Source organism: Labeo rohita, chromosome 9, assembly GCF_022985175.1.
Source record: "Labeo rohita strain BAU-BD-2019 chromosome 9, IGBB_LRoh.1.0, whole genome shotgun sequence".
Taxonomy (NCBI): domain Eukaryota; kingdom Metazoa; phylum Chordata; class Actinopteri; order Cypriniformes; family Cyprinidae; genus Labeo; species Labeo rohita.
This window is the reverse complement of record NC_066877.1, coordinates 25794301-25807542: the sequence shown is the minus strand read 5'-3', so window position 1 is coordinate 25807542 and position 13242 is coordinate 25794301. Positions and strand designations below refer to the sequence as shown.

The window sequence follows — 13242 nt, the reverse complement described above, 5'->3', positions numbered from 1 at the left end:
TGCCCACCCACAAACACTTTCGGTGTGAAAGCCGCTTAATGCATTATACAATGTTGAAGTTTACAACGTAGATGTGTGCCCAGTTCACTTACATAAGCAAATTTCTAACACTTTCCACGGTAGTCTGTGCTAACTTGTCGATCAGCCACTTCAACCGTTTCATCGTCAGACTCCAGCTCGAATTGGTAAGGTAAAATCGATGCCATCTTTTCTATGTATTGACAAGTCAATGGGCATTTATGGCAATGGGCATTTCGTTTTCCGACACGCGCTGTACGTGGTAGGCCAATCATAAAGGACTGCGCCATCTGACCAATCACAGCAGTGAGGGCTCACGGAAAGGAGGGGTTTAGAGAGACTGATTCTTCGAACTGCTTCGCACGAGTCGTTTACGAATCATTTAGAAATGAGGTAAAATTAAATCTGTTTCTGGAGAAAACCAAAGTTTTTTTTTGACATTGCATACATGTAAACCTGTTTTAGGAGACTCAATATTAGCAACCTTTAAAATGGCATAAGAGGAGCACTTTAACCTACACGCATGTAAATAATTAAAGCGCATATATTAAACCTGCACTGCATATGTGTTTAACTGAATCATAGTGTTTGTGAATTCACAATAACATTATGCTTTATTATGATTTTTAAATCGGTTTAACACCTCATGCAGCCTTGGAAAACGGTTGCAAAAATGCATTTCATGGATTCTAGGATTTTCTTTGAGGATTTTTTTAAAATCCAGTACTCAAATTGAATCAAGGAATCATGACAGCCTCAACTGCAATACAATAAATTACTCTTCCTGCCATTTTGATTCAATTCGAATTTATCATCAAGTGGGGTGTGGACAATTCAATAGAAATTCATCATGAACCGAAATAAATTCTGAATTTTGCCCAGCCTTGGTCCCGTGGTTCAGAGTGGCATTCATTACACTTCAGTAAATAATTGACTCAACTCATTTTAAAAACTGGGCAGAGGCAGGACGCTTGGGTTAAGATGAATAAACAATTGCTTTATAGGCAACATCTAGAGGCTTAGTGCTACATGTACTTGCCAAAATAAATTCTAGAACCCGCATAGTAACAGTGTTGACAGCATTTTGTCATTCACTGGCTAAACAGGTCCTGTGGACCGAAAGTCTAGACTGCATTCGCAAACATATAAACAGCACTGTAGTGCACTGCAAACATGTCAGTACATGATTTACTCTTTGATGAAGCACAAAAGCCTTTATTAATCAGCTTTAAGCTCTATAATAACACCATTAGAACAGAGATAGCCACAAATGCTTTTAATTCAGGTTAACCAACTACTGCGACTACTATGACCACAACCAACAGGACAAAAACTTTTATATAATGTACAAGCCAAAGTGGTGAACTAAAAAGCCTAACACGCAACTTCTGGATGAGTCAGATAATAATTTCTGTTTTACTACAACCAACACAATGCTAAAGCCAAGCCTGTCAAGCTTGCAGAGTAACTGACTAAGAGTCAGCATTACATCAAAGGACAAACTGTCTTCCGATACAGACACATCACACATGATGGGCCAACCTCACCCAAACCCTGCCCGAATACTTTCCACATTACTCCCAGCATCAATTGCTGTCTCTGTCAAGGCTGGTGCTTGTGAATAAAATGCGGTGTGAGCGAATTCATTTGTTCTCAGGCAGTTGCAAGGGAGTACTTACTGACATCCAGCAAAACCTGACGTTGAAAAACACTAAATAACCCTCCTAGCATTACTAAGAAAACTATTAGGGTTGGGCGATACATATCAAACAATTAAGATATATTCACAATGATTTTGCTGACAACATTAAATTAAGCAATGTTGTAAATATTGCAATGATTTCCATGCGCTTTTTATTTGGCCATTCATTAAGTTACTACAACGTTGCTTGAAATCCTTCTTTGTCTCATGACTTGCAAAAATGAGACAATTGCTTTATTAGCATCTTTGATTTAAACCTGACTAATAAAATGTTTTTGGTTACACTTTATTCATTATCAATCAATACAAACAGCTTCAGTGAATACATTCTAAACTGATTCTGCAATTAATTTGCATCACCACTCAAAGCTTGTGTCAGATTTTAAATACACTACCAATCAAAAGTTTTTGAACAATAACAATTTTAATGTTTTTTTTAAAAGAAGTCTCTTCTGCTCACCAAGCTTGCATTTATCTGATCTAAACTACAGCAAAAACATTACACATTTAAAAAATGTATACCATTTAAAAATTTTAAAATGTAATTTATTCCTGTGATTTCAAAGCTGAATTTTTAGAATTAATACTCCAGTCACATGATCCTTCAGAAATCATTCTAATATTCTGATTTATTATTCTAACATTTATTATTATTATGTTGAAAACAGCTGAGCAGAATTGTTTGAGGTTTCTTTGATGAATAGAAAGTTCAGAATAACAGCATTTATCTGAAATAGAAATATTTTGTAACATTATAAATGTCGTTATCATCACTTTTGCTCAATTTAAAGCACCCTTGCTAAAAAAAAGTATTAAATTCTATCATTTCTGACTCCAAGCTTTTGAATGGCTTAGTGTATAATGTAACAAAGGATTTTCATTTCAAGAAAAATGCTGAACTTTGGATCTTTCTAATCAAAGAATCCTGAAAAAAAAATACTGTTTTAAATATTGACAATAATAATAAATGTTTCTTGAACAGCAAATCAGCATATTAGAATGATTTCTGACAGATCATGTGACACTGAAGACTGGAGTAATGATGCTGAAAATTTAGCTTTGATCACAGAAATAAATTACATTTTAAAATACAATCAAATATAAAACGTTTTTTTATTTTACTGTTTTTGCTGAACTTTGGATCAAAGAAATGCAGGCTTGGTGAGCCTTCTATAAAAAAAATAATAAAAACTTACTGTTCAAAAACTTTTGACTGGTAGTGTTATATGCAAAAAACACTTCTATTCATTACTCCGTTTTGGTATATATATATATACATACAAACATAGAAATAAAAACTTAACTTTGATTAATTTAGTGGAAAACATGCCTTGATTATTTTTAACTAGGGTTTACTTTTAAATTTTTTTACATTTGCACTTTGTATCATTTTAAATCTACTTTGTTATAGTGTCTGGTTGAAATGATGTTTTTTCTGAGTGGGAAAAAAGATAATTAAGATAATACAGATCAATATTAAATTACATCAGCAGATAAATACTGAATTACATCAAAAGGCAGATAAACAGAGACAACATTTCAGATATCACCCAGTCCTAATGTCTGTAATGAAATATTATCCATTCACATTATCACACAGCAACTGGCTGAAACATGAGAGTTTATGAGAGAATCATCCTTCAGATGGGTTCAAATGAGGTCGTTTATGAAAAACGTGTCGTTCAATCATGTTCAAATCATGTGACTGCAAAACCCTGAACCTCATCTGACCTGCGACCCTCTCACAAGAAGAACTCATACTACATTCATGACGTCACAGCATTAAAATGTATACAAAACGCAGCAGCCCTAAACTTCATGAAGCTAACCACTTGACATAATTGCTACTCTATGTTTACAAGCTGCTTGAGGAAGTGACAAAGATAAACAGCCGCTGTCAAAATAATATACCACAATCAACAAAACATTAAAATAATAATAAAATAAAACCGACGGACGGCTCTGACTCAGCATTTCAATGCTATAAGGTCAAGGAGAAATATTTGAAATACAAACCTCCTGTGGTTGCTTCTTAAGAGGATTTTTGGCATGATTCCCATTAAACACTTTATTTCCATTAATTGCCAGTGTTAGAGTTTGATATTCTAGGACATGAAACCAGTAATTGAATATAAGCCATTTTATTTCACCCTACAGCCTTCTTAAATGTCTACTGTAGACAGCATTCAATATACAGTAAGACGCCTAGTGCATAAATAATCATTTATAAAAATAATACGTTTTTGGTTAGTCATGCAATTTAATCTAAGCCTCAATTGTTAAAGAACAAAAATGACTATCAACATTAGCCAGTCATCTACACCTTCCATGAGGAACTCTAAAAACCTTTTCGCATTAGATGTAACATAGAAACATGAGGCTGAGTAAATGGCAACCGAATTTTAATTTCTAGGTGAATGAATGCTTTAATCATCATCTGAAGACATGGAAGTCTCTCATTGTGTCTGATCTTAAAATATGTCAACATGAAGGGCTGTAGATGTTACAGTGACCTCAAAAGCCTGCTCTGTTTTGCTCGAGGGATCGATTCAGGCCCTCAATTCTATGCCAGACAACTGCCTGAAGGAGAATTCCCAAAGAAAAGCCCTTGCTTTAATACCCAATTCAATTGAAACACCACCCTGCCCCCTTTACTGTCACAAAACGTCCACTTCTGCAGCTGCTCTCAGCAGAAAATTAGAGTCAACCATCGAAATGATATAAAAAGCCTCTTACCTTGAAGTTGCTGGAGTTAACCCAAGAGGTGGCGATACCGTCCACCATTTTATCCAGCGCAGTCTGGTCACTCTCCAGGTCGTGACACTTGTCAGCATCTGTGATGTAGTCGATGAGCTCCGGACCCATTTGCAACCTCCTGGCCACATCCTTCTGTAGAACCTGGGTCAGACAGTACTCCATATTGGGCTCCATGGCCTATGATGTCCTGCCACCACCCGTGTGGCAGTGGAGAGGAAAAGCTAAAAAAAATATGGCCTTTAGCGTGCGCAATTCAGGCAAAACAGGAGCGCACACTTATTAATATCCTGTGTTGATGAACCCTACGAGTGCCACAGGCTGGCAAGAAGCTGAGCGGTAGGGATGTCGACTCGGGAATGCAAACGATGCACCATATGTGACTAGACAACAGCTGATGAGGACTGCAAATTCTCCTTTTTGTCCCTTTAGGAGGCAGCCAAACCACTAGCAGTGGCAGAAGCGCTCTCGGTTGCGGTGGAGCAGCAGGAGTTGTGGTAACTAGAGCAGGAGAGAGAGGGTCCGCCGGAGCATTGCTTCATAATTCAGAGGTCCTTCCTGCTCAGGATGAGAAAAGAGAGCTGTTAGTCGAGTACCACCTCTGGATATCAAATGCCAGTGCGGCTGGACCTGCATTTTTGTCAGCTCAGATCAGCAGCCACTTACGAGAAAAGCAGAAAAGCCCTTTGATGGTGACATAACTCATAGTCCGGCTTGCATTCTCTTAACTATTTATTTGCTGACCACACATCAGCTGCACAGCTTTGTGGGACACAGCACTGAGAGGAATTCCACTCTTATTAAAGGGGGGGGGTTAACTAGGGGTAGTTAACTCGTCTCTATGTCATTTCAAACCCAGTTGCTGTTAAACAAAAAAGGACAAAAGCACCACAACAGTAGTCCATACAGTTTGAGCATTATAATCTACTATATCCCATACTGCTGTCACAAATTTAAGTAACATTTTGGTAGCAAAAAAGGTTTGTTGCCTATTGTCAATATTGTATCAAAATCAAACAGCATAAATTTAAATTATTGGATTTTGCCCGCAAAATTCTGTTTTGCAACAGTAAACATGACTGTAACTTCATAGACCAAAAAAAAAAAAAAAAGAACAGGGCGAGAAATTAATGACCGCAAGTTAATTAACTTTAATTTATAAGTGAATTATTGATGTTAAAGCACAATAATTTGAGGATCTGTAAATATACACTACCAGTCAAACGTTTTTGAACAGTAGTCTCTTCTGCTCATCAAGCCTGCATTTGTTTGATCCAAAGTACAAATATTTTTACTATTTAAAGTAACTGTTTTCCATTTGAATATATTTTAAAATGTAATTTATTCCTGTGATCAAAGCTAAATTTTCAGCATCATTACTTCAGTCTTCAGTGTCACATGATCCTTCAGAAATCATTCTAATATGCAGATTTTTTGCTCAGAAAACATTTATTATTATTATTATCATCATCAATATTTAAAATAGTTGAGTACATTTTTTTAGGATTCTTTGAATAGAAAGATCCAAAGATCAGCATTTATCTGAAATGAAAGCTTTTGTAACATTATACACTATACCATTCAAAATTATAGAAATTAATACTTTTATTTAGTAGGGATGCTTTAAATTGATCACAGGTGGTAATAAAGACATTTATAATGTTACAAAAGATTTGTATTTCAGATAAATGTTGTTCTATTCTATGGATTTTCTATTCATCAAAGAAACCTGAAAAATTCTACTCAGCTGTTTTCAACATAATAATAATAATAATAAATGTGTTTAGCAGCAAATCAGAACATTAGAATGATATCTTAAGGATTGTGTGCCTGGAGTAATGCTGCTAAAAATTCAGCTTTGAAATCACAGGAATAAATTACATTTTAAAATATATTCAAATAGAAAACAGTTATTTTAAATAATAAAAATATTTCAAAATGTGACTATTTTTGCATAACTTTGGACCAAATAAATGCAGGCTTGGTGAGAAGAAGAGACTTTAAAAAACATTAAAAATGTTACTGTTGACTGGTAGTGTGTAAAATTATTGAAAACTACTAGGTAACATAAAGTCTTGACTGTGTTACACAGCAGCAATGCCATCACTAGGATACTTGCCTCCCTACTGCATTAAGACAAAAATCAGCTAAGGCATCATGGGAATAATCTGGCTGCAATCACAGTTGGTCACCGCAAAGTGTATTACTCTGATAAGCAGATTACCTGATGCCCAGACTCCAATTTTCCTGAAAGACTTCATGAAATGAGCAAAAGATGCCCTGTCCATTGATCAGGGCAGAATATTAAAAATGATGAATGTACTGGTCACTGAGGTACATTAGTGTGTGTGTGTGTGTGTGTGTGTGTGTGTGTGTACAGTGGAGTACAAAAAGAAAATCTAAGACTTAAAATACCGGTAAAAGTAAAATAATGTAAAATAAATATAATAATAATAATAATAATAATAATAAATTATTTAAAAATGAAAGAAAAATTACAAAGTAAAAAAATATATATATTTAAGAAATAGAAATAATATTTCGATTTTAGAAATTTAGAAATATTTAGGGTTCTGCACACAAGATGCTCTTATAACAATGTCAAATAAAATGGACAAACTAGTTCATGCAGCTCTAACAAATCTAAACAAATTTAAACAAATCTAAAATCAAATTTTTAGATATCTAAATTTTACATGCAAATTATTAGGCAGACAATGTCACAATAAAATTTAGAAAAATGCTAATTAGAATAACGATTCAGTAGTGATTTAGACATCTGATCCTCACTGTATGCGTTTTCTGTCTTCACCGTCACAAGCGGTTTTTGTTTTTGCTTAGTTTACATTACAAGCCTGTGCCTGTACTCCTTGTATCTAAGATACACAATGGTGGGAGGAGACCTTGCCTAGTTTCTTAATTCTCCATAGATCCGAATCACAGGAGTTCATCATTTATGAACTGTGATGCCACCTTAATGTAAAACACACACACATTAAATAATAATTCAATGATGCCAAGCATGATTTACCTTTGCCTCCCTCAAACCACACATCACAGGCCTTCAATGACAGATTATTCACCTCTTTAGTGTTTAAGCATTAACGTGTCAATCAGTTTTAATACTAGATAACTACTAAATAAACTAACCCTGCTGAAAGGATCATGCAATAACCATAATACTCACCAGTACTGGGTGGAAATCTGATTATAATTCAAAGCTAAATCACCGTGTATATACAACAGAACTGAGCTACTACATAAAGAAAAATAATAATCAAAACAAGTAAAATTAAACAGAATGTCATTTCAAGTGAATGACAGATGCTACATGTGCATCAATGTAAATGTATTTACAGTAGTGATGCTCACGTAGTATCTGTCATTCACCCTAAATGAGATGCTTTACTCCGGAGTCCAGGCTTTAAAAGATCTTATTGTCTTTTATATACGTTAACAATTCAAATATCAACTGTCGAATGATGAAATCCGTATCATTATTTAATTACCAACTGTTTTCACATCATATTTGGATGATTTTGTTTCTTTTTCATTGATCATCTAGCCGGTTATGCTAGCTCTCACTAGCCGACCGAATAAACTGTCAAAACTCCGACGATTTACACCAAACCTGTACGTGTAAACGACAAGCTTGGTTGAAATAATAGGTTATATACTCACTCTGCCGAATGTAGCGGTGTTTCTGTGTGAAATGACACGGGTTGGGTTATTAAAGGTAAACGAGGTTTGTCTCTCTAGTGCTGCTCCTGTAGACACAATGATGGAGCCGGAATGCGCATGCGCTAAACACCTCTGCTCTATTACTGATTTAATGTAAAATCCGCTTACAGCTTTGATACAAATGTTGCACCATGGCAAATGTTTCATTTTATGTCATTATGACATAAAGCTAGACGGTGTTTAAAAAAACGGCTAGCTTGTACCCCTTTATTACCCATGTACAGTATGCGAGTCATTTCTCTATTCAAAAGCACCTTTACCTTTGTAATTACTAATATTTGCTCTTATATTTTGAGCGTTTTCTACACAGTAGCCAACAGATATTTTGTTTACACCCGCATATTAGAAATCCCCTGGTTTCCTTCTGTCTCGCTGCCACATGGTCATTTTTCCTTGTGTAGCTATAACAATGAACCTTTATGGCAGGCCATTTTAACATTGATTCCTAAAAACTATGATGAGCTATTTGATTTTAATTGGGAAGTCATCCAATAGCGAAGAGCATATTTTTATTTTTTTCAACTACACTAGTCAGACACTAGTCACTAGAAATTACTCAAATATGTATTCAAATTGTATCTGGTAAACCTTTTAAAATTTTCTTAATTTCTTATCATTTTAACTATGCAGAAGTCATTCTGATCAGTCATTATATATGACAAAAAGGAACTGACCCAGCAGTAATAAGACGTTGACATTTGGTTAAATTCCAGTGCAACGTCTATTGTGAATGTTAATTTGATGTCCAGTACTGATGTCAGTTGAAATTGATATCCTGTTGTCTTTAGGTGTTGTAAAGTAACCAAAATCCAAAATTGAGTCAGTATCAAATTAATGTCAAATACTGACATCAACCTGTTTTTTATTCTCAACCAAAATGCAATATTTTTTCCACGTTGAGGTCCAATGTCAACCTAACGTTATATTAACATTTAGTGCCTGCTGGGAAAACTAGTGATGTTCATATATATATATATATATATATATATATATATATATGCACACATACACAGTTCACTATTAACATTTCACTATCCACCTTATTTTTCCAGTAGGAGTGGGCGTGGCCATTTGTAAATTTTATGGGTCTGGCTTCCGGTCTCATCCACGTCCAGCTATTTTCAGCTGTACAAAACAGCTCGTTTTGCTGCTTGATATTGCAAAGTGATGTCTTACCATATTATTTTAATGCATTACCTTAATTATGAGCATACTGGTTTGTAGGGCAAACAGTTTTACCATTTACTACACATTGTTATTCTTTTCGTTACTTCCCATGCATGCCTAATGAACTGGAAGTCTCACCCATACGCTTACTTCCACGTTAAAGAATAAGGTGGATACAGCACTAACAAAATTGGAAATATCACAAATCAGCAAAAAAAAGTTACACTCACTGGGGGGAAAAGAAAATCTCAAGTTTGTCATTACTAACAGAATAGCGGCTTGTAGAAGTACCAACAGAGTTTAAGCAACAAATGTTAAAATGGCTTGCCATAACATTAAACCAACAGCAATAGAAAACGACTCCTGGCTCCATCTAGTGGTTACTCTGAAGAACTTGATTTCTTCCATCACTTATACCCAAGCATTTTACAGCAACAATTTACACAAACCATTGTTTAGTCAAAATTGCTTTAAAAATCAATAAAGAAATTTATTTGTTACCCATATTATTTTATGGGTCAAGCACATGGTTTACCAATTTTGCAAAGCTACATGTCTGAAGATAGCACAGGACAGAATACATAACACCAAAATAATGTGTTACAAATAGATTGATATCCACTTAATACAACTGATAATGATATCCATCCTACCATTTAATTTTCACAACACAACACATATACTTTGTGTATTACACAGGCAACCAGATTTTAGCAACCTCTGGGAGACCACATTGTACCCCATAAAGATAATGGGTACAACATCTGCATAAAGAACACCTCAAAACAGATGCCTGATAATCAGGATAATGAGTTCGATCCTCTTCTCCAGCCACAGGGGAGGACTGAGAACTAATCACATACAAATGGCTCTGAAACAGTGAGTCCAGTGTCCCTTCTAAAACAGGGATTTAAGTCTCTTTGTTAGTAATTAAATTCTCCTTTTAAGCCGTATGCTCTTCTTCACTCTCCTCCTCCTCCTCCTCATCAGACTCTTCCTCGCTCTCTTCCACATCTTCGCTGTTTTCAGGAACTGATTTGGCTTTGATGACTATTTCGTCATCATCATCATCATCCTCAACTCTGATCGACTTCCTCCTTTCCAAAACTGAAGGGGTGCACACTGGAGTGACATCCTAAAAGTAAAATAAAATGTCTTTTAAACACTAGTAGCATAATACTACATATCCTAATCATTTCAACAGTAACTGTTGGCACATGGGTTTCACTGTTAGTCACATCGACTGACAATAAGCTTAAAATGTACCAGTTTCTGTCGGCACAGTTATCTTACTTCAGTCAACAGATACAACTGAGGTAATTTTCAGTTTGTGCCAAGCGTACGCCCACAAAATCAGTGCAAAAAATGTACAAAAAATTAATTTAAAATCTTGAGCTTACCTCACTGCATACTGAAACATCACCTTCCGTATGGGCTTTCTTGGCAGGTTTCTGAGCTGCCTAAAAATAAATAAATAAAAAGGTCACACTAAAACAAACAAACAAACAAACAAACAAAACAAACAACAACAAACGAACTGAACAGGAATAGTTCACCCAAAAATAAAAATTTTATGAAAACTTAAAAACGTACAGAGAAGTTTGTCTCTTTATATTAAGCCTCAACCTACAAGATGACAGCGCAGTGTTTAAAAACAACAAAATACGCTAGGCTGGGTTATCTTGGTCGATGCTGTTTTCAGTTGATGAATGGAGAGTACATAATGTGCCTTCCTTTCAATAAATAGCAATAGGCTAGGCTTTGTGTTACTTTTGATATTTAAGTTTTAGGTTTCAAATTCTGTCAATTTCCATAGGAAATTCAAGCAATAAATACCGTTTTGGCGCTCTTTAATGTGGCGTGATAGATCGTTGTAGCTTCTGTGTACTCGCATGTGCAAAATCAAACACACAGGAAAACATTTTTGTTTTTGTACTGTATCCTGTGCTCTGCTGCCACACTGGAGCGCACTCGCCACCAACTGGACAGGGGTGGGAATTACAGCTAAAATTTACAATAGATCACCCTCAGTGTAATCTGTCAAAATGACGGACGGCCTTCAGATTTTTCCGTCAGTGACGGAGAATTTTCGGTTAACGCGACCTCTGCTTGGATAGCCTAAGGGTGAGTACATTTTCAGCAAATTTTCATTCTCAGGTCATCTATTCCTTTAAATGTTCCGAATAAAAATGACAAAATACTACTTACAAATCCTGGAAAATCATAGTCGATGCCCTTTGCCGCCAGTCTCTTGCGTAGTTTAGACTCTTTGCTTAAAAGCTTTGTGCTAACTTTCGTCAGATCATCTTCCGTATGCCGTTTGTTATATCGAGTAACTGCAGGCTGCTTTGGCTTCTTGAAGGGCATCCTGGAACCAACAAATAGCTTTTCATGGACCTTCTCGGGTGGCATCATTTGACCTGGACAGGACAAAACACAGTCCTTTTTAGACAACATTTTATGTAAAAAAAATATACATGCAAAATCTTGTACACTTAACTTACACTTTATGAGTCGTTCTCCAATTAGGTAGTTGTTCATGGTCTCAGCCACAATCTTAGCCACCTCATCACACTCAAACTCCACAAATCCATAGCCTTTGCTTCCTCCAGTCTGTCAAAGACAACAGTTTAATAATACTTGCATTAAAATCTTTAAAGCAAAGTGTTATCTACTAGTATGACTCTTGTGTGTTTACAGTGTTGGCACATGGGTTTCATTGCACAACAACATAGTTGGCAATAAGCTATATGTACCTAAATACTGTCTGCACAATGATCTTATCCAAGGCAACAAATGCCAAAGATAATTTTCTGATTGTGCAACTATTATGTTATGTTAAATAGACAGAATACTTGTACATACAAGTAAACACCCCAAATTTTAATGAAATATGTAATATTTACATCTTTCTACATCATTTATAAGTTGAATGTGTGGTAAATACAAAGTTCTAACCCAATGGACTGTAAAACACATGAACTACTACAACAAGCACATCATACCTTTTTACTCCTGGAAACTCTTAATCGTGTGACTTTGCCAAACTGCTCAAAGTAAGATTTTAACTGAGGTTCGAACAATCCTCGAGGAAGATGACCAACGTAAACCACTCCAGGAGAAAGCGCCTTACCCTGAGAAGGAAATCATAATTAATATCACATTAAGTGCAGAATAATAAAATATGCAAGGCAACTAAAAAAATTGTACCACTTTACAATAAGGTAACATTAGTTAACATGAACTAAGAACGAACAATACAGCATTTTTAATTAGTATTGATTTCAGCATTTACTAATGCATTATTAAAACCACATGTAGCATTTGTTAACATTAGTTAATGCACTGTGAACTAACATCAACAAACAATGAACGTCTGTATTTTATTAACATTAACAAAGATTAATAATTAGTGTAAGAAATGTACTGTTCATTGTTTGTTCATGCTAGTTAATACTAACTAATGTTAACAAATGACACCGTATTGTAAAGTGCTACCAAATAACTAATAGCTAACAAATAACTTAATTCTGGCCCTTAAAGATAACTAACTAAATGTCAAATTGAGCTAAAACCATGTTTCAACGTGAAGCTAAATGATAGTCAGGCTAAACTCAAGCCACATGGTCATCCGTCATACCGTTTTAGGACCTTTCTTTACTTGCTGAACCTTCTTCCGAAACTCTGCGTCCTCCTTTGGATTCAAAGAAAGCAGGCTTTTCGCCGACTTCTTTGATGGTTTGCCTTCTGTCATGATTATATATGAAATTGATAAAATAAATATATCTACGCTTCTTCACGCTGTGCCGTACTACCTCTCCTAAACCACGTTGTGCTTCGTACAGGAAACTGCTAAGAAC

General features: G+C 35.4%; 2 protein-coding genes and 2 non-coding genes across 4 annotated transcripts in view; all 4 read right to left on the bottom strand.

Moving 5' to 3' along the window:
- The window catches only part of clasp1a (cytoplasmic linker associated protein 1a), an 85462-nt gene extending 77177 nt beyond the window's left edge, over nucleotides 1-8285 (bottom strand). Inside the window, 2 exon segments of the mRNA XM_051118691.1 lie at nucleotides 4457-5032; nucleotides 8156-8285. Coding sequence (XP_050974648.1) covers nucleotides 4457-4651 — 195 coding nt within the window. The 5' untranslated portion in view covers nucleotides 4652-5032; nucleotides 8156-8285.
- A 1814-nt stretch (nucleotides 8286-10099) lies between these two features.
- nifk (nucleolar protein interacting with the FHA domain of MKI67) lies at nucleotides 10100-13226 on the bottom strand. Its single transcript, XM_051118373.1, has 6 exons — nucleotides 13023-13226; nucleotides 12388-12516; nucleotides 11887-11995; nucleotides 11591-11802; nucleotides 10783-10842; nucleotides 10100-10517 (listed from the first exon to the last, which is right to left on the bottom strand). Exons 1-6 carry the CDS (start codon nucleotides 13134-13136, stop codon nucleotides 10326-10328), a joined length of 816 nt encoding a protein of 271 aa, XP_050974330.1. The 5' UTR covers nucleotides 13137-13226; the 3' UTR covers nucleotides 10100-10325.
- On the bottom strand, nucleotides 10588-10714 carry LOC127171480 (small nucleolar RNA ACA64). The gene has a single exon (XR_007828522.1). It is a non-coding gene; the product is annotated as a small nucleolar RNA ACA64 (small nucleolar RNA).
- LOC127171479 (small nucleolar RNA ACA64) lies at nucleotides 12080-12203 on the bottom strand. Its single transcript, XR_007828521.1, has one exon. It is a non-coding gene; the product is annotated as a small nucleolar RNA ACA64 (small nucleolar RNA).
- Nucleotides 13227-13242: the final 16 nt, after the last annotated feature.